The sequence below is a fragment of the Canis lupus genome, chromosome 20 (genome assembly GCF_011100685.1).
Source record: "Canis lupus familiaris isolate Mischka breed German Shepherd chromosome 20, alternate assembly UU_Cfam_GSD_1.0, whole genome shotgun sequence".
Classification (NCBI taxonomy): Eukaryota; Metazoa; Chordata; class Mammalia; order Carnivora; family Canidae; genus Canis; species Canis lupus.
The window spans coordinates 44,054,907-44,074,161 of NC_049241.1; the positions used below are offsets into that span (position 1 = coordinate 44,054,907).

General features: G+C 49.8%; 2 protein-coding genes across 9 annotated transcripts in view; both read left to right on the forward strand.

Annotated features, from left to right (window-relative positions):
* Positions 1-315: 315 nt before the first annotated feature.
* Positions 316-3,951, forward strand: LPAR2 (lysophosphatidic acid receptor 2). 5 transcript variants are annotated; one of them, XM_038566723.1, is made up of 4 exons: positions 316-389; positions 1,604-2,345; positions 2,492-2,593; positions 3,069-3,951. In XM_038566723.1, the coding sequence occupies exons 2-4, from the start codon at positions 1,604-1,606 to the stop codon at positions 3,380-3,382; spliced, it is 1,158 nt and encodes a 385-aa protein (XP_038422651.1). In that variant the 5' UTR covers positions 316-389; the 3' UTR covers positions 3,383-3,951. The 5 variants fall into 5 exon arrangements, with proteins under 5 accessions (XP_038422651.1, XP_038422653.1, XP_038422649.1 ...); XM_038566725.1 differs by lacking the exon at positions 316-389 and adding an exon at positions 640-796 and having other exon boundaries at positions 2,492-2,618; XM_038566721.1 differs by lacking the exon at positions 316-389 and adding an exon at positions 640-796.
* A 3,298-nt stretch (positions 3,952-7,249) lies between these two features.
* PBX4 (PBX homeobox 4) overlaps positions 7,250-19,255 on the forward strand; it is a 36,805-nt gene continuing 24,799 nt past the window's right edge. Inside the window, exon 1 of one of the 4 annotated variants that reach the window (XM_038566717.1) lies at positions 7,250-7,401. In XM_038566717.1, the coding sequence (XP_038422645.1) occupies positions 7,250-7,401 (152 nt within the window). Of the gene's footprint in view, positions 7,402-7,486; positions 7,506-9,314; positions 11,017-19,255 lie in introns of those variants that run through there. The other 3 variants (XM_038566720.1, XM_038566719.1, XM_038566718.1) reach the window with 3 other exon arrangements.

Below are 19,255 nucleotides of genomic sequence, written 5' to 3' on the forward strand. Positions count from 1 at the left end.
GCAGATAACCGGGACAATGGGGCTGTGTGCTCTGGGCCGTGGGAGCCTAGGGCCGCCATCAGCCGGGCCGGGCAGGGGGCAGCGCGGCCGCGGGCGCAGGGCGTGGGGGTGGGATTTCCAGAAACTTGAGCGCGGCCCGAGGGTCAGCTGGGGCCGGAGAGGTCCGTGGGGCCCCGGGGGCCGCGCGCGCGGTATCTCGGGGCCGGGGAAGCGGAGGCGGGGCGGGGGTCCCGGCGGTGGGAGCCCGGTCGGATCAGGGCGTGGCTTGGAGCTCGGCGACGGATTGGACGGCGGGGAGCGGGTGGGGTGGGGCCGGGCGGGGGCGCGGACCCTGAGACCACCCGGAGCTGCGCCCAGGCGGCGCGAGGTCACGGCGGGGACTTGGCGCGGTGAGTGGCTCGGCCCCCGGGGGCTCGAAACTGCGCGTGGGGCGGGCGAGGGCGGGGGCGGGGGCGGGGGCGGGGGTCCCGCGCCGGAAGTGCAGGGGCGACCGCGAGGCCGGGAGGAAACGGTGGGGGGCTGCGGTTCCGGGAGACCCCGTCCCGACCGCGCCGGCGGAGGCGGGATCCCCCAGGTGGCGGGGGCGGGGCGGGGCTCCCAGGTGGCGGGGGCGGGGCGCCGCGCCCAGGCAGGGGCGGGACCCCGCCCTCCGGCTCTCGGCTCTCGGCGCCCGCGCCCAGCGCACCCGGACGCTCGTCGGCTCCCGCGGTGGCCCCCAGGCTATGGGTCTGGGGCCTACCCCGTCCCCCCGGGAGGCCGCCCGTCTGCGACGTGACGGGCCGCCCAGACGAGGCCGGTACTGACGGTGGCGGGCGGGCGCGGGTCCCCGGGAGGGCGCGGCACGTGCCTGCGGGGCCCGGGCACCGCCCCCTCCTCCCCTTAGCCCCGGCTCCTCCTCCAGCCTGGGGGCGCCTGGGGGCGCCTGGAGGCCCCGCGGCCGCCGCCTCCCTGGCCGCCCCCTTTGTCTGGGAGACCGCCGGGGTCCTCCGTCCCACCCGTCACTGCCCGATACCCCGCCCGCCTCGGGAACGCTCGCGCCCAGCACCCGCCGCCCAACTTCTGGGGCCGCGTCGCTGCCGGCTCTGGTGGACCCGGTCACTTCCACGCTCAAGCACGGACTGCCCTGCAGGGTCCCAGCAGCGACTCCACCCTGCTCACACACGCCCCTTGGGCTCTACTTTGTGCACTGATCCCAGCAGCGAGCGTACCGTCCCTCACCCACTTGCACAGCTCCTGGCGCTTTGTCCCTCCTTCCCCGCCACTCACCCCCCCAGTACAGATTGGGCGCGCTTGGGTAGTAGATGATTTTTTTGTTGTTTTCGTTTGTTTGATTTTGCTTAAGTTAAAACAAACAGCCAGTCATTTGATTTGGGGGGATAATCTTTGTAAGGGTCTTATTAGTAAATGAGCAACAGCTGCCCATCCCCCACACTCCCACCAGGGAGCTTGCTTTCCCGGTTACCCTGGGCTCCACCACTGCCACTTTACCGAGTCTGAGACCCTTGCCCTTCCTGTCCTGACCCCCGCCCTCACTGGCTGCTGCTCATTCTTGTGTCCTTCGAACAAATGCCACCTATACTGACCTCTCCCTCTGTGCCCCCAGATGGTCACCATGGGCCAGTGCTACTACAACGAGACCATCGGCTTCTTCTACAACAACAGTGGCAAGGAACTCAGCTCCCACTGGCGGCCCAAAGATGTGGTTGTGGTGGCCCTGGGGCTGACAGTCAGCGTGCTGGTGCTGCTGACCAACTTGCTGGTCATCGCAGCCATTGCTTCCAACCGACGCTTCCACCAGCCCATTTACTACCTGCTTGGCAACCTGGCCGCGGCTGACCTCTTTGCTGGTGTGGCCTACCTCTTCCTTATGTTCCACACTGGCCCTCGCACGGCCCGGCTCTCGCTGGAGGGCTGGTTCGTGCGGCAGGGCCTGCTGGACACCAGCCTGACGGCATCAGTGGCCACACTGCTAGCCATCGCCGTGGAGCGGCACCGCAGCGTGATGGCTGTGCAGCTGCACAGCCGCCTGCCCAGAGGCCGAGTCGTCATGCTCATCGTGGGGGTGTGGGTGGCTGCACTGGGCCTGGGGCTGCTGCCGGCCCACTCCTGGCACTGCCTCTGTGCCCTGGACCGCTGCTCACGCATGGCCCCCCTGCTCAGCCGCTCCTATCTGGCTGTCTGGGCCCTGTCCAGCCTGCTTGTCTTCCTGCTCATGGTGGCTGTCTACACCCGCATTTTCTTCTATGTGAGGCGGAGGGTGCAGCGCATGGCAGAGCACGTCAGCTGCCACCCGCGATACCGAGAGACCACACTCAGCCTGGTCAAGACCGTTGTCATTATCCTGGGTGAGTGAGTGTCCTCAGCTGGCCCAGGGTTGCGGGAACCCTGCTTCCCCCCAACTCCCACAAGGCATGGGAGGGCATGATTTGGGTGGGGAATGTTCTCCAAGGAGGTGACATCTGAGCAGAGACCTGAATGCTGGGAAGGGAAGACTTCCAGGCAGAGGGAACAGAAGGTGAGAGTCCCGCAGGACTGGGCTGTGCCTCCAAAGAGGAGAGGAGGCCCGTGTGGCTGGAGAGAAGCAGGAGAAAAGGTCAGCACCGCCTCGAAGGGCACAGGCAAGAGTCAGATTTTGTTCTGAGTTCTGTGGGAAGCCCTCAAGAGTTCTTAGTAGGGAGTAATGAGGTCAGTCTGGCTGTAGAGTGGTCTGAGTGGGGGAGGTAGCCAGGTTATCCTGCAAGGATACACTCCCCTACCCCTAAGAACAAGGAGTGACTCTTCCCTATGACCCCCTTTCCCCCCACCAAGTAACACCTCTCCCACATGACCTCCTTCCCCTCATAGAACAAATTTTCATGTAGAAATGTCCAGCACCCTGTCTACCGTGTACCAGGTTAGGAAAGGCATCCCTTCTGGCAGATAAATCAGAGAAAGGTGTCAGGCGGCTCTTGCCCTGCAAACTACACGGCTGTTGTCTGAGCTCTGGAGCTCCTTCCAGGCCTGAGCTCTGACCTGTGGGTTTTGGGCCCCAATAGCTAGCCCTGCTCACCTCAGGCTCCATCCTATAGGGGCGTTCGTGGTCTGCTGGACTCCAGGCCAGGTGGTGCTGCTCCTGGATGGTCTGGGCTGCAAGTCCTGCAACGTCCTGGCGGTGGAGAAGTATTTCCTACTCCTGGCCGAGGCCAACTCACTGGTCAACGCCGTGGTGTACTCGTGCCGAGATGCTGAGATGCGCCGCACCTTCCGCCGCCTCCTCTGCTGTCTGTGCCTACGCCGGTCCACCCACGAGTCTGCCCGCTATGCACCCTCCGCCCGAACAGGTGCCAGCACTCGCATCATGCTTCCTGAGAATGGCCACTCCTTGATGGACTCCACCCTTTAGCCGACCTGGGACTTCAGTGGGGTGCTGCAAATGCCAGATTATGGCCTCCGACCACTGGTGAATGCACCTGGCTCTACCTAAGCTGCAGGACAGACCTTCAGTCTGCTATGGCACAACTCCACTGCCAGCCTGCCCCAGGGCCTGGGGGAGTGGGGTCATCTCCCAATGCCCAGGAGAGAGTCAGAAGGGATTCAGGAATCTGCCCTTCAATCATCTCAGGTTGTGGGGGTTTTTAACCGACATTTTCTATTTTTACCACTCATCCCTGGTAAACCCTGTGGACTACTTCCCTGTCTGTGGTGGTGTGGGTGTTTAAGATGGGAGAGATGAGAGCCCTCTCAGGCCACTCTGCTCAGTGCGACAGAGTGACAAGGATGGACCATGGATGCGCTATCTGCCTGAATCTGATTCTTCAGGGGTGCAGACTGAGGGGTGCTGAGCATGAGCTGGGAAAAGGTTTGTGGACCCTTGCAGCCTCTGGGGTCCTGCCTGTCCCTATTAGAATTGAGGAGTTTGTGGGGAGAACGTGCTATAAGGAGTAAACCTTTCTCTCTGCTGAGGTCTCCAGAGCATTTTGTCATCAACTCAGATGGTCCATCTGTCCCTGTGTCCCAGAATTGTGCACCTAGGCTTGGGCTAGGCTGGGATCTCTTCAGCCCTAGTTCTCTTTTCTCTTTGATCTCTGTACAGCTGTTACTCCCTCTCTTTTTTTTTATTTTTTTATTTTATTTTTTTAAACTTTTCTTTTTTTTTAAAGATTTTATTTATTTATTCTTGAGCTCTCTCTCTTTTTAAAGTAAACTCTCTACCCAACATGGGACTCGATCTCACAACCGCGAGATCAAGAGTGGCATGCTCTGCTAACCGAGCCAGCCAGATGCCCTATTCAATCTCTCTTGTTGGAGGTCTTGCCTCCGTTTTGCCTACTCCCCTGCCTCTGACTCACCCCCATCTGTCTCTGTCCTCTAGAGCCCACAGTGGTCTCTGACCTGTGTGAGCCCTCTTTCTCCTGCCTCTCCTTTCGTCTGAGTCCAGACTATTACAGTCATGTGTGTCGATCCCACAGTGGGAGTGGGGCCCACAGAGTAGGGTGCAGGATTTGAGAGTTGCTGTTTCTCCAGCTCCTCTGATGTGCCTGGCATGCTGACAAGCACTGTAGGTGCATTATTTAATCATTACTTGCATCTTGTGGTGCAGATGCACACTTATTTTCACATGAAGACAGTGAAGTTGCAGTATGGCCTGTGGCTGGTTACACAGCTTCAAAAGGCTATGGAGGTGAACCGAGAGACTTGAGAGGCCCCTGGAGAAAGAGCTTTGGATCCCTACAATGTCCAGAATTGGTCACAAACTCAGCCTGGTTTTCTTCACCTCACCTCACAGCCCTCCAAGGCTTTAGACATGCCATGATGAGCCCCACCCTCAGATGCTCATAGAGGCATCCTGCCAGGTACAGTATAGACTAGAATCTGGATTCTCTGCTTCTACTTCAGCAGGGAGGAGACAGGGTTATAGCTCTACTTAAGGTTCACATGCTAAATAGCCAGAATTTGGACTCAGGCCGTGCATTAGAAGCCAAATTCTTAAGCCAGTAAAGCATATATTACTGAAGAACCAAAAACATCTAGTCCTAAAAAAAAAGAAAAAAAAAAATCTAGTCCTATGTTAAATGGGGCTGGCTTTCCCTTTGGGAAAACTCCCTTTGTCCTAAGACAGCTCTGTGAGGAGGCAAGAATGAACTGGGTTGCTGGGAACTTCAGGGTCCAAGGTGGGCAGTACATCTTCTAGGGCCTGAGGCCAGAATCTCCAGAGATGGTGAGCCAACCAAGTGCCTTCCACCATGGATCTGGGCACAGGACCATAAAAGATACATTCCTTGCCTCCATGGAGCTCTAGGACTATTAGACAAACATGTCCCTTTGGGTGTCAACACCAATTCCTATAGGGTGGAGAGCCCAAAGGTAGCTGTGTTTCACTTGCTCTTGCATCAGCATCCCCCAGTTCTAACCCATAGTCCTCTGGTCTCCTTTGGCATCTTGTCCCATTGGTTTTTCTCTCTCTTGTAGGTCTCTCTTCCCTTCAACCTTTGATCCCTAAAGCTTTCAACCCCCTGCTTCCACCACTGTTCTCTGAAAGACACCAAAATTACCCATAACTTAGGCTTCCTGTGTAGGGCTGCACTAGCTGCTGAACTTTTGTGCAGGGCAACAACCCTCCATGGTCCCCACAAATTCTAGTACTTTCTCTTATTGGGACCCAGTGTTGAGTTTCCTTAATCAGAGAGTGCTTTTTTTTTTTTTTTTTTTTTTTTTTTTTAAGATTTTATTCATTCATGAGAGATGCAGAGAGAGAGAGGCAGAGACATAGGCAGAGGGAGAAGTAAGCTCCCTGTGGGGAGCCTGATGTGGGACTCGATCCCAGGGCCTACCCCCCATCATGACCTGAGCCAAAAGTAGACGCTTGACCACTGAGCCACCCAGGAACCCCACCAGAGAGCTTTTGAAGTGGTTCCTAACACCAGCCTCTATCATTCATTTCCATTCCCTGCTGTCTTTTTTGGAGTCCTCCAATCCAATCACACCAGATGGTGTTTGAGTTTCCTCTCCAGCAGCAATGGGAAGAAGGTGGGCCCTACCCCAAAGGGTTCGCAGAGAGGCTGAGGACCTTTATGAGACTGCGTCTGGAATCTGTCCTCAGAGCAGAGGCTCCACCAGGTCCCAGTGACTTTGGAGAAGTGATTCGTGTCCAGTCGGTTCCTTTTCTCTCACTCGACGATCCTTCTCTGATGCAGTGAGCACTAATGGCTAGAAACCAAGACTTGTGGAGATTCACTGTTACTTGGGGTACACCTCAGAGGAGACCCTCAGGAAGCATCCTTCAGTAGTTCAATAAGTCTGCTTGGGTGTTCTAGGGTCAGATTGCAGTTGATGGAGAGAATGGATAAACCAGAGGTCATTTATAAGCTGGACCTTGAAAAGAGAATTGATTTGTGTAGCAGAGAAAAATCTCTCCGTGCAAATCTTCCAGCCACCATCACCACACACAACTGCACCCCTCGTCAAAAGCTCCGGGGAGAGGGGGGTAGAGCCAGGAGGTCGGGAGCCCTAGGGACCCACCTGATGGGGCGGAGACTGAGGGGACCCTTAGGGTACTGAGGGGGGGCCTGGGTCTCAGGGCTTCTGAAGATGGTGGGTTTTGGTGGGGATCTGAGAAATCTCAGGATTTCTGAGAAGGAAGGGGTGGTTTGAAGGAGGAGTGGGGTTCTCTGAAAAGTGGGGACTGGGAAGAGATGTGGGTTCCTGAGGAAGTGGGGGCATCTGAGTGGAGACCTGTGAGGAGTGGGAGCTCTGCAGGGGAGTAAGGGCTCTGCGGCGATGTCGGCGGGGGCGGTGGACTCAGACTTGAGGGTCTCTGAGAAAATGCGGGACCTCTCCGAGGAGGGGCAGGGGCTCTGAGGAGACGTGAGGGCCCCAGGAAGGATTAAGGTCCCTAAGCGGGAGTCCTTGCTCTGAGCTGGTGAGGAAGGCGGAGAGCTGAGGGGTGGAAGGAGGAGGGTGTGGGTGCGAAGAGCCGTTGCCTCGGCAACTCCCAGCCGAGTCCTGGGCCGCTGAAGGGAGCTGTTGAGGGCGCGTCTGTGGGCGGGGCGCGGCGGCCCGGGCGGCGGCAGTTGGCTGGCGGAGGCGGCGGGGCGTGTCCGTGGGCGGGGCGCGGCGGCCTGGCTGGCGGCGGTTGGCGGGAGGCAGCGGCGAGGGGTGGGGTCTGGGCGCGCGCGCGCACAGCGCGCGGGGGGCGGTGGTTGGCTGCGGCGACCTGTGAGCGCTCCAGGCCCGGCGGCACCGTGTCAGCGCCGGCCCGGCCCCGCCGCCCATGGAGTCCCCTCCGCGCCCGCAGCGCCCCGCGCCGCCTCCCCCGGCCCCGCGCCGCCCGCCGCCCGGGCCCCCGCCGGGCCCCGACACAGGCGAGGTCCTGCAGCAGATCATGGCCATCACCGACCAGAGCCTGGAGGAGGCGCAGGCCAGGTGCTGCGCGGGCTCGACGGGGGCGGGGGCCGGGGCCACCCAGAGTGGCGGCAGAGAAGGGGGCGGGCCCAGGGGCCAAGGCCAAGTTGACTGGAGGCTGAGGGGTGAGGAGGGTGCAGGGTGAGAGCGTGAGAGGGGAGATGTGGGGGCTCGGGGAAGCTGAGGGGGGCCGGGTTCTGAGGCCGAAGGGATTTATGAGGTTAAACTGCGACAGATTGAAAGGCTTATGGGGCTAAGCAGCGGGTGATGGGTTTTAGGGGCCCATCCTGGGGTGAGAGGGATGGGTTTAAGGGGAGTTTGTGGATGGGGAGGTATATGGTGAAAGGCAGTTTGAGGCTTATGAAATGTAAGGGTTAAGAGGAAAGAAGGAAGGTGTAAGGGCTGAGAGATGGGATTTGTGAAGGATGGACAGCTAAATGGATGCATTAGTGAGACTTCTGAGGTGGGAAGTTTTGAGAGAGATGATGGAGAGTGAGTTGTGGGCAGTGGGACTTACGGATGAGGAGATGGGGGTGACTTGGTGTGGGAACCATCAGGAAAAAGGGTTAGTGGAGGAGCTGCTGGGTGGGGATGGAGGGCCGCCTTTTTATTAACTCAGCAAATATGCATTAGATACTGTGTGGGACACCCAGCTGGGTTGCTGACACAGTCCCTTCTCTCAGACTCCTAGTAGTGAGGGAGAGAAAGTAGCAAAAACCAAGTATACATTGTGAGAAAAGCTCTGAGAAAAGGGATGGCATGCTATGGGAAGTCAGGTGTTGAGGACACGGCGCTTTCGGGCCCCCGGGAGCGGGAAAGAGCTGGAAGAGAAAGCAGAGCCAGAGACTTAAAATCCCAAGTTCAGTTTGGGGAGGGGTTGGCACCAGACCACACAGGACCCACAAGTCTTAGGAAGGAGTTTGGATTTTATTTCAATTGCGCTGGGAAAAACCATAGCAGTTTTAAGACGACCTGTCCTACTTGCTTCCACCCACCACTTGTCAGCCAGCCAGGAACAGTAGAATCGGCTTCACAAGGCAACCCATTGTGTTGGGGGCCTGCTCAAATTATTGGAAAATAGGAAAGGACCAAAGTCCTTTTGGAGGATGGGGCCTATTTGGGTGTGAAGGATGGTCCCTGGGGCTGGGACTAGGGTCTGGTGCAGTCGCTAGAGCCCTCTAGTGAGGAGGGGTTATGTCAAAGCCAAGTGAACAGCAGCCACAGGAAGGAGGAGGCAAAGAAAAGATGGATTCAGCATGCATTTGTTCTTCTCACTTTCCTTTGCTTCTTGTGGATTGTCCACTTTCTGCAGTTTCATAGACTCTTTCTGGAAAGTTAAGAGTATTATTATCCTCCTCCCTTACTATGTTCATTCTACGTTTTGGAGCACTGTGCTAGGTGCTAGAGAAACCAAGTTGGCTAAGATGTTCTCTGCCCTCTCAGACATCATTGAAAAGTGGGGTGCGTGGGAGACTGATTTATAAATAGTTATCATAATAAGTGTGTGCTGACTAGAGGTGATTCCTGGCACCAGGGGAAAAAAGAGATGGGCCTAGAGAGGGGGTGCCCTGTGTGATACCCTGTCTGCTAGACTTGTCTGAGAGCAGGGGCTTTGTCTTATTTTCCTTTGTATTCCCAGGACTATGCACAATGCCTGGCACCTATCATGTAGTAAAGTTTGTGGCACTTCAGATTCTGGAAGGATTAGGAGGAGCTGGGGAGGGATCCCTGGGTGGCGCAGCGGTTTGGCGCCTGCCTTTGGCCCAGGGCGCGATCCTGGAGACCCAGGATCGAATCCCACATCAGGCTCCCAGTGCATGGAGCCTGCTTCTCCCTCTGCCTATGTCTCTGCCTCTCTCCCTCTCTCTCTCTCTCTGTGACTATCATAAATAAATAAAAATTAAAAAAAAAAAAAAAAAAAAAAGGAGGAGCTGGGGAGATGGAAATGGGCTCTTCACACCCAGGAATCACAGAGACAGTGCTTTGGGTGTTTATGGAGCTCCCAAGTTCTTTCTGTTCTAGGTAGGGAGCTGCTTAAGGAGTTAGCTCTGCTCAGGTGTGGCCTTCCTCAAGCATCTGTCACCCCATTACAACCCCAAGGTGCACTCTTCTTCTTACAGCAATCCAGTACTCCCCTAGATAGACTTTAGAATGGTGTGCAGTCAGTGACCTCTTCCTTGCTATTCTTGAAGACAGCTTTTTCTTTTTCTTTTAAGGCTAGGACATTGAATAGTGGAGCATTATACATGCATGACAACGTGGTTATTAGGTAGCTGGTTCCTGGTTTCTTTTTGAGGTAGAAAGGCCCCTGGGGCTTTTATTTTGAGACTTAGAAGCTTCAGATCTGCCCCCCTTCTTTGGATATAGCTCTAAAAGCCACCCAAGTTCAGACAACAGTCTTCAGTCCTCAGGTGGATCACTTACTCCACTCCAGGCAGATAGCTTGGGTGGGTCTTTTCCTCATAGTAAAACTTTGCAGCCTGGTAGATTATCAACCTGGGAGGGGGAGCAGATTGTGTCTGTCCTGATCAACCGACTGGGTGAGGCTTTTGCAAGTCTTTCTGCCCCTGCCCTTTCTTGGTGCACCCTGACCCCTTCATAGCCCTGGAGTCAGTTCAGCTTAACTGTCTAGCAAGAAAGAATTTTTCATCTCACATTCAAGGCCCTTTCAAACTATTTTGTCACCGTAAGCGTGCTTAAAGAGGGAAAGCACACCTATTCTCCTTAAACCAGAATTCTTACTTACACCTTTCTGCATTATTTGGAAGGCATCTCCAAGTGCTTGTGCATGATTCATTTTGTCATGATAGTCTTGGAATAGTGAACTGTATATTGTTCTTCCTTTGGGCTACACAGTGGACTGTAAGGGACTTTGGAATATTTCACTTTAGTTTAGATTCAGCCCAAGTCAGCTGAAGACTTCCTATGTGAGGGATAAGCAGTCTTCTTGAATGATCTTCTGACCTTCAGCTATACCCTAAGCTCTTCCTGGAGAAGGTACAGTTCTGCATTTTCTGATTTGGAACCATTCCCTGATGATGAGCTCATCCATTTCTTGTATGAGACAAGTCAGGCAGGAAATTTTATCTCATTTGCCAAGGATTGTCTGAGTATTTTGCTCTATCATGCATAGCCTTGTTTTTTTATAATAATAAATTTTACAACATTTTACAGTTTCTGCATAATTCATTTCATCTGCTTTGGCTACCTTTATGAGAGGCTTAGGAGGGTTATTAGACTAGGGTTGAGGACTCCTCTGTCAAAACTGTCAGGCTCAAAGTTCTTCCCTTCTCCCAGGGTTCTTAATGAATGTATGAGTCATAAAAATCTGTTGTAAGCTCTGGGCCCTCCCTCACTTCCCACCCCCTTGGAGATCCTCAGCTTCAAGTGCCCCACAGCCTGGAAGCTGCCTCTCAACAAAGGCTGGTAGACTCATTTTTTGTCCAGTAGTAATATTTCTAAGAAATTAGTATGAGAACTCTAGAACTGAGGGGTAGATTTTTGAAACCTGGTAGAGAAAGGAAGTAGAATGGTAACAGTGTTATCTGGAGATCCATACTCCACACCTGATGTTCTGGGAGAGCAGCTGAAAAAGACTTGTCTTTCTTCAAGTTGTTCTGCATGTTGGAATGACAGGTGAGTTGTGCTGCGTGTTGCTGGATTGGCAGATTTCACTGTAGTGGTCACCCTTTGCTTACAGGTACACACTGATTCACTACAGAGTTGTACAGTTCAATTTGGTAACCACTCACTGTATGTCTTTTCTTTAAAAAAAATTTTTTTTAATTTATTTGAGAATGACAGTGAGGGAGAGCATGAAGGAGAGGAAAGACAGAGGGAGAGGGAGAGGCAGACTCCCTGCTGAGCAGGGATTCCGATGTGGAGCTTGATCCCAGGACTCTGGGATCATGACCTGAGCTGAAGGCAGATTCTTATACCAACTGAGCCACCCAGGTGCTCCACTATATGTCTTTTTAAGTTAAAATGAATTAAAATTAAATACTCAGTTCCTCAGTTGCACTAGCTACATGTCAAGTGCTCAGTAGCCACATGTGACTAGTGGCTACCATATTAGCACAGATAGAGAACATTTCCATAATTGTAGAAAATACTGGACAGTGGTGCTTTAGAGCAGTTCTCTGGCTGGACATGCAGCAAATTTCTGCGGGAATCTTATTGCAATGCAAGTTCTGATGTAGCAGGTCCCAGTGGGGCCTAATGGGGCCCAAGAATCCACATTTCTAACAGGCTCCCAAAGGTGCCAATGCTGATGATCCTAAACCACACTTAGAGACATCAGGCTCTCAAAAGTGGAGATAATAGCATCCCTTTTATTTAAATTTTCATGAGTCAGTTCACCTAGTAGTTGGTTAATCTGACAAATGAAACTTATCTTCTTGAAGCCTGAGTTGTGTTTGCAGTCATAATAGGTTTTAAGTTAATCACAAGGGTCACTTATTAGCATTGTTTTGCTTACTTAATTTAGGAAGAAAATTATAAATGAAAAAATAAAATTCAAAAAATCGTTGATTTTTTTTTTCTCTTAATGAAAATCTTGGCTTGAGGCCACAAGACCCTGTTGTTTCAGGGTCTGTTTACATTTTTATTTTTTTATTTTATTTATTTATTTATTCATGATAGACACACACACACAGAGAGAGAGAGAGAGGCAGAGAGGCAGAGACACAAGCAGGCTCCATGCAGGGAGCCCGACATGGGACTTGATCCTGGGTCTCCAGGATCACGCCCTGGGCCAAAGGCAGGTGCTAAACCGCTGAGCCACCCAGGGATCCCCTGTTTACATTTTTAATCTAAAAAAATCAGATTGTGGAAGTTTCAAGGTTGTTTCTATATTTCCTTTATAGTGTCTATGAAACCACAGCCTAACATTGTGTTTATATAACTTGAATGCAATAGAAAATGACTGCTAGGGAATGGGAATAGGTTTTAAGGAAAAAACCCTTTATATATAGTGAATAAAGGGATGATGGATAATGATTACTGTCATAACTGTTTAGGAGCAAGCAGTGTGGTATATGGGGTGGTATACTTGAAACTAAAAAGATTATATTTAGAAGTTCACTTTTAGGGGGAGCCCCGGTGGCCCAGTGGTTTAACACTGCCTTCAGCCCAGGGCCTGATCCTGGGGACCCGGGATTGAGTCCCATGTCGGGCTCCCTGCATGGAGCCTGCTTCTCCCTCTGCCTGTGTCTCTGCCTCTCTCTCTCTCTCTCTCTCTGTCATGAATAAATAAATAGAATCTTAAAAAAAAAAATAGAAGTTCACTTTTAGGCAGCATAATAGGTATGACAAGGGCGGTCATAGCTTTTCTTAGGAAGAAAAAATTTCTTTGAATTTCTTTTTTAACTTGATTTTTACATGTGAAACATGTTAGATACTTTCTAGGAGTAGAAATTTACATGACTGACTTAATTCCTCCAGTATTTCTGCAGATTAACATTGCCTGTAATACAGACTAAATTCTAATTATTAAAGGGAGATGATCTGGCTTTGACTATCCTTAGAACTTACTCAAGTAGCAAGGCATAAACTGTCAACTGAATGGTGTGCCCCTTTTCTAAAAGTCTGTGTCCCCATATTTAGGACTTCAGTTCTGGAATGCATGTCAGTGAGCATTCAGCTTTCAGCATGCCTATTCAAAGTATGTGGGGAGTCAGAGGAGGAATTTATGGTTTGGAATTTCCCCAAAGCTAGATAGTATTAGCAAGATAAGGTCTACTAGTCCAAACCTAGGAAGTAGAATTAAAGTTAAATTTTTTCTTTTCGTCATCCTTAGAAAGGTTTGTTAGATCCCAGTCAACTTAGTGCCACCGCTCTGTTCTTAGCCTACTTATAGGTTTTAGCTTTGCTCTTAGGGTTAACATGCTTAGCTTAGCTTGGCTTGGTCTAGTGCCAAAGGGAAAGTCTTGTGGTCTTTGGAATGTTTTTCCTAAGAGTTGGATTTTGTTGGTTTTAATACAGTTTCCTAAAGCTATCTAAAATCTAGCTAGGGTCACAGCAAAATCCCTTTTGAAGTAGTTTTATTAAGTAAAGCAACATGCAGTGTTTTAGAAAAGTTTCACAAATAAGTAAGTACCCCTCTTTCATTTTAGTGACAGTTACTGAGTGCCTCTGTCGACACAGTGGTTGATGATAATGAAAACAATGGGGACACAGGGAGTTGGTTAAGTGTCTGCCTTTGGCTCAGGTCATGATCTCAGGATCCTGGGATCAAGCCCCCCATTAGGCTCCCTGCTCAGCAGGGGAGTCTGCTTCTCCCTCTCCCTCTGCTATGCTCCTTGCTTGGCTCGCTTGCTCTCTCTCTCTGTCAAGTAAATAAATAAAACTTTTTAAAAATAATGAAAACAATAATGCTTTCCTTCATTTAAACTTCCCAATAGCCCTAGAAAGTGGATGGTTCTTCACATAGTTTCTAGATGAAGAGCTGGACCTGAGTAAGAACTTGCCTGAAGTCAGACAACTAGGAAGTGGTTGGACAGAGATTTGACTCTGTTCTCTGAAACGCTGGTGCTGACCTGCCACCTTCCCTGATTTTCCCAGAGATTGCCACCACCCCCACACCTGGTTTACTAGACTATGACATCACTTCGTGCTCATAGGAGCTAGAAGGTGATTATAGGCGCTATGAGAAACTGGACAGTTGGGATAAAGCTAAAGATGTTTTTAAAGTTTCATTCTTACAGATTTAATCTCATTTACTCAGTAAAACTTCGTTTTGTGCCAGGCCCGGGGATGCAGCAATGATTCCCGAAAGCTCACGGTTTCAGGATCAGCAGACATAGGAGAGTGCTATGGTAGTGTGTGTGTGGGGGGGGGGGGGATGGTTAGGGGGGTGGGCAGAGAAAGTGTGACAAGGAATTAGCCAAACAAGGAATTAGTCAAGATTGAGGGAGGCCACCTAGCAGCAAGATGAGTGTGGATGCTAAGACCCTAGAATCTAGCTAAATGAGGCGGGGGGACACGAGCATACCCCAAAGAGATGACCATGCATCTGGACGCAAAGCTTTGCCCAGGCAGAAAAAGAAGGCACCACAGTCTTGGCTGGGGCAAGCATGTGTGCATGGAAGGCAGGGGGCATGAAGACATGGCAATGGGGCTCCATCAGGCACAGTGGAGGGCACAGCTTTCAAAGGGGAACTCAGATGGGGTGACTACTTGCCTTAGCTGCTGTCTAATGGAGCATGGCCTTGAATTCCTTGCCAAGCAAGGAGTGAGCATAAAGTTTATTCTGTTCCTTGTATAAGTACTTCTCAAAGTATTCAAACCTTTCTAAGGTATTGGTCCTGGTCCAAAGAAAGCTCAATAGTCATTACCTCCTGTCTACCATCTATTCTTCAGAAATGTCTTGAGACACTCATTTATAACCTGTCTTTCAGATTGAGCCCTCCAGGGGTTTGAGGGCTCCTGTTCTTTCAAACTAAAGCAGTTTTCCCTTTTTTTCCATAACCCCCTCCTGCCCAATTCTAGTGTCCTTTGGCCATTATCCTTTTTGATCTTACTTCTCTCTTCTCATGCAGCACTATTAAACCCCTTAACACTTTTCCTCATTCCTAGAGTGGATGAGTGCCCACTGTGTCCTCGGCTTTAGAAAGAGACCAAGACGAGGGGCTCCCAACAGACCTCTGTGATTCTCTTGGCTTCTGCTACCTTCTTTGATGGTGCAACCCAGCGGTTTTCACCCCAATTTTTGACTTCTCTATTTGTCCAAGTTTAAGTCTGGAGACATCAGAACTCTGCCTTCAAACTTTTTGTTTCTATTCTCTGCCATTTTGACATCTCTAGCTTCTACCTCTTCTTCAGTTCAACGAGTCTTTGCTCAGCTAGTGTGCCAAGTATGGTACGGGCCTAGAGTTTCTGAAACCAGTAAGTTGAGGCCTTCCTCATGCCCAGACCAGTCATAGTAAATGCTTTAAAGGGAACAGGGGAAGGAGTAAGGACTCCAAAAAAAAAAAAAAAAAAAAAAAGGAGTAAGGACTCCAGAATGGGGCAAGCCACCCATCAGAGTCTTACACTTGCCTGGGTGGCTTAGTTGGTTAAGCGTCTGACTCTTGATCTCAGCTCAGGTCTTGATCTCAGGGTTGTGAGTTCAACCCCCATATTGGGCTACACGCTGGGCCTGGAGTCTACTTAAGGAAAGGAAAAGGAGGAAGGGAGGAAGAGGGGAAGACTTTGCTGTATATAACATGACTGTGAGGCAGGAAAGAAGGTCCATAATGCTCCAGCTGTCTAGCAGAAATTAAGTAATAATTCTTATGAACATTAGAGCAGCATGGTAAATAAACAAAAAACATGATTAAACATCTTTTATTGGGGGATCCCTGGGTGGCTCAGTGGTTTAGCGCCTGCCTTTGGACCAGGGCATGATCCTGGGGTCCTGGGATTGAGTCCCATGTCGGGCTCCTGGTATGCGCCTGCTTCTCCCTCTGTCTGTGTTTCTGCCCTTCTCTCTCTTTCTCTCTCTTTCTCTCTCTTTCTCTCTGTGTCTATCATGAATAAATAAATAAGATCTTTAAAAAATAAAAAAATAAACACCTTTTATTTTAGCACCTCCTGCATTTCTTTACTCTCCTTTATGATCAAAGAGTTTGTGGTTGGCTGCTTCCACTTACCCTCCTCCACTCATTCTATCCCACCCTTCTCCTCCCTCTGCTGAGTCACTAGTGACCTCCATGTTGCTAATTCCATGGTCTCTTCTGGGTTCTTCTCTTGCTTAGCCTCTAAGAAGCATTTCTCACAGATTGCTCTTCTCTCCTTGAAACTCTTTTCTTGGTTTCTCCTCAGTGGCAGTTCAGTCCCAGTCTCTTCTGTAGGCTTTTCTTGACTTCTATAAGTCCATGGGCCTGGGGCCTGGACCTCTCTCTATGTATACTCTCTTGTGGTGATTTCCTCAAGTCTTGTGACCTAAAGTGCCATCTCTATGCCCAAGACTCCCCATCTTTTTACTGCTTATCTCCAACCTTGAGTCCATGTCCATGTGCTTGGCTACCTACCTCATACCTCCTTTTGGATAGCTCATAGGATATCTCAAGTTAACCTGATCAAAACACAGCTCTGTTTTCCAGACCCTTCTTCCCTAAACCTGCTGCCCTCCAGTCACCCCTATAGTAGTTAATGATATCTCCTTTCATTGGGTTGCTCAGGCCTAAAACTAGTAGTTATTCTTGAATCTCCTCTGTCCCCAAAATCTCACACCACATTATCAGGAGGTCCTGTTGATTCCATCACAGAAGTAAAAGATCTATCTACCTTTTTTTCCTTTTTTCATTAAGTAGGCATCACGCCCAATATGGGACTCAAATTTAGGATGTCAAGGTCAAGTCGCATATTCTACTGACTGGGCCAGCCAGGTGCCCCAAGATGTATCTACTTTTTGTCTACTTCCATAACTCTAAACTAAGCCAGCAGCATTTCTGGACCATTCCAGCTATAGTAGCCTCCAGACTGTGTTCCTGGTTCCACCCCTTGCCTTCCATTTTGGTCTCAGAGCAGCCACAGTGATCTTTTAAAAATGCAACTAAAAAAAAAAAAAAAAAAAAAAGGCAATTCAAGGGGCTCCTGGGTGGGTCAGTGGTTTAGCGTCTGCCTTTGGCTCAGGGCATGATCCCAGGATCCTGGGATGGAGTCCTGCATCGGGTTCCCTGCAGGGAGCCTGCTTCCCCCTCTGCCTATGTCTCTGCCTCTCTGTATCTCTCATGAATAAATAAATAAAATCTTTAAAAATAAATAAATAAGGATACCTGGGTGTCTCAGTGGTTGAGCATCTGCCTTTGGCTCAGGGCATGATCCTTGGATCCTGGATCAAGTCCCACATCGGGCTCCCTATGAGAAGACTGCTTCTCCCTCTGCCTGTGTCTCTGCCCCTCTCTCTCTCTCTCTCTCTCTCTCTCTCATGAATAGGTGAATAAATCTTTAAAATAAAAAATAAAATGCAATTCACTTAAAGATAAGTAAATAGATCAATGGAATAGAGTTGAAAATGCAGAAATGAACTCACATATATATGATCAATTGATTTTCTACAAGGGTGCCAAAACCATTCAGTGGGGAAGGAATAGTCCCTTCAACAAATGGTCTGGAAAAACTGGATCTGCACATGCAAAAGAATGACTTTGAACCCTTAACTAACATCATATACAAAAGTAACTCAAATAGATCAAATACCTAAGTGTAAGATCTAATCCTGTAATACTCTTAGAAGGAAACACAGGCATAAATCTTCGTAACCTTGAATTAAGCAATGGGTTTTTAGATATGATGCCTAAAGCACAAGCACCAAAACAAAGAATAGATAAATTGGATTTTATTAAAATGAAAAACTTGGGCAGCCCAGGTGGCTCAGTGGTTTAGTGCCGCCTTCAGCCCAGGGTGTGATCCCAGAGACCCGGGATCGAGTCCCACGTCAGGCTCCCTGCATGGAGCCTGATTCTCCCTCTACCTGTGTCTCTGCCTCTCTCTCTCTCTCTCTCTCTCTCTCTCTCATAAATAAACTCTTTAAAAAAAAAAAAAAGAAAAACTTCAGTGCTTCAAAGGACACTATCAAGAAAGTAAAAACAACTCACATAATGGGAGAAGAGATTTGCAAGTCATGTATTTGATAAGAGTCTAGCTAGTATCCAGAATATATAAAGAACTCTTACAATTCAACAATAAAAAGACAGCCCCATTGAAGAATGAGCAAAGTATTTAAGTATTTGAATAGACATTTCCCCAGAAAAGAAGAATGACTGATAAACACATGAAAAAATGTTCAGTATCATTAGTCTTTAGAGAAATGAAAACCAAAACCACAATGAGCTACTATCTCAACACCCGCTGTGTGGCTATAATGAAAAAGACAATAGCAAGTGTTGGTGAGGATATGGAGCAATTGGAACCCTCATAGCCACTGAATTGTATGTGTGCTTTTAAGAGTGAATTTTATGGTATATGAATTACATCTCAAAAAATCAACACTAATAAAAAAATCTAATTTATGTCATGTGATAACTACTCTGTAAAATTTCATTGCTCCCTGTAATGGTTTTCTGTTGCCACTATAACAAATAATAGCAGCTTTAAAAAGCACACATTTATTTATTGTCTTCCATTTCTGTAGGTTATAAGTACAACATGAGTCTCTCTGGGCTAACATCAAGGTTTTCAAAGGGCTGCCTTTCTCCTGTAGGCAATAGAGGAAGAGTCCATTTCCAGCTTGTTGACGCCAACTGCATTCCTTGGCTTGTCCTTTCTTCCTCCATCTTCAGGGCCAACAGCATAGTGTCTCCATGTCACCATCTCTCTCTGACCATAGCTAGAAGAAGTTGTCCACTTTTAAGGACTTGTGTGATTAGATTGGGCCCATCTAAGTAATCCAGGATGATCTCCCCAACTCAGGGTCCTTAACCTTAGTCACATCCACAGAGTTCTTTTTTCCCTTGGAACTTGCTCTGAGGATCAGTACATGGACATCTTGGGGAGCCATTCTTCTGCAGACCACTGTTCTCATCACAGGCAAACAAAAGCCAGAGTAATTCCCCTGACTGCCAAGTCTCTTCTAGGTGGCCCCTTGTCTAACTTTACCTCATGGCTCTCTCCCTCACCCTTTACACATCCTGGGCTCTTAAAAAGCCAAGTGTGTTGGGATGCCTGGGTGACTCAGTGGTTGAACATCTGCCTTTGGCTCAGGTCATGATCCCGGGGTCCTGGATCAAGTCCCGCATCCGGCTCTGTGCCAGGAGCCTGCTTCTCCCTCTGCCTGTGTCTCTGCCTTTCTCTCTGTGCCTCTCATGAATGAATAAATAAAATCTTAAAAAAAAAAAAAAGCCAAGTGTATTCTCACTTTGCCTTTGCACTGGCTATTTCCTCTACCTAAATT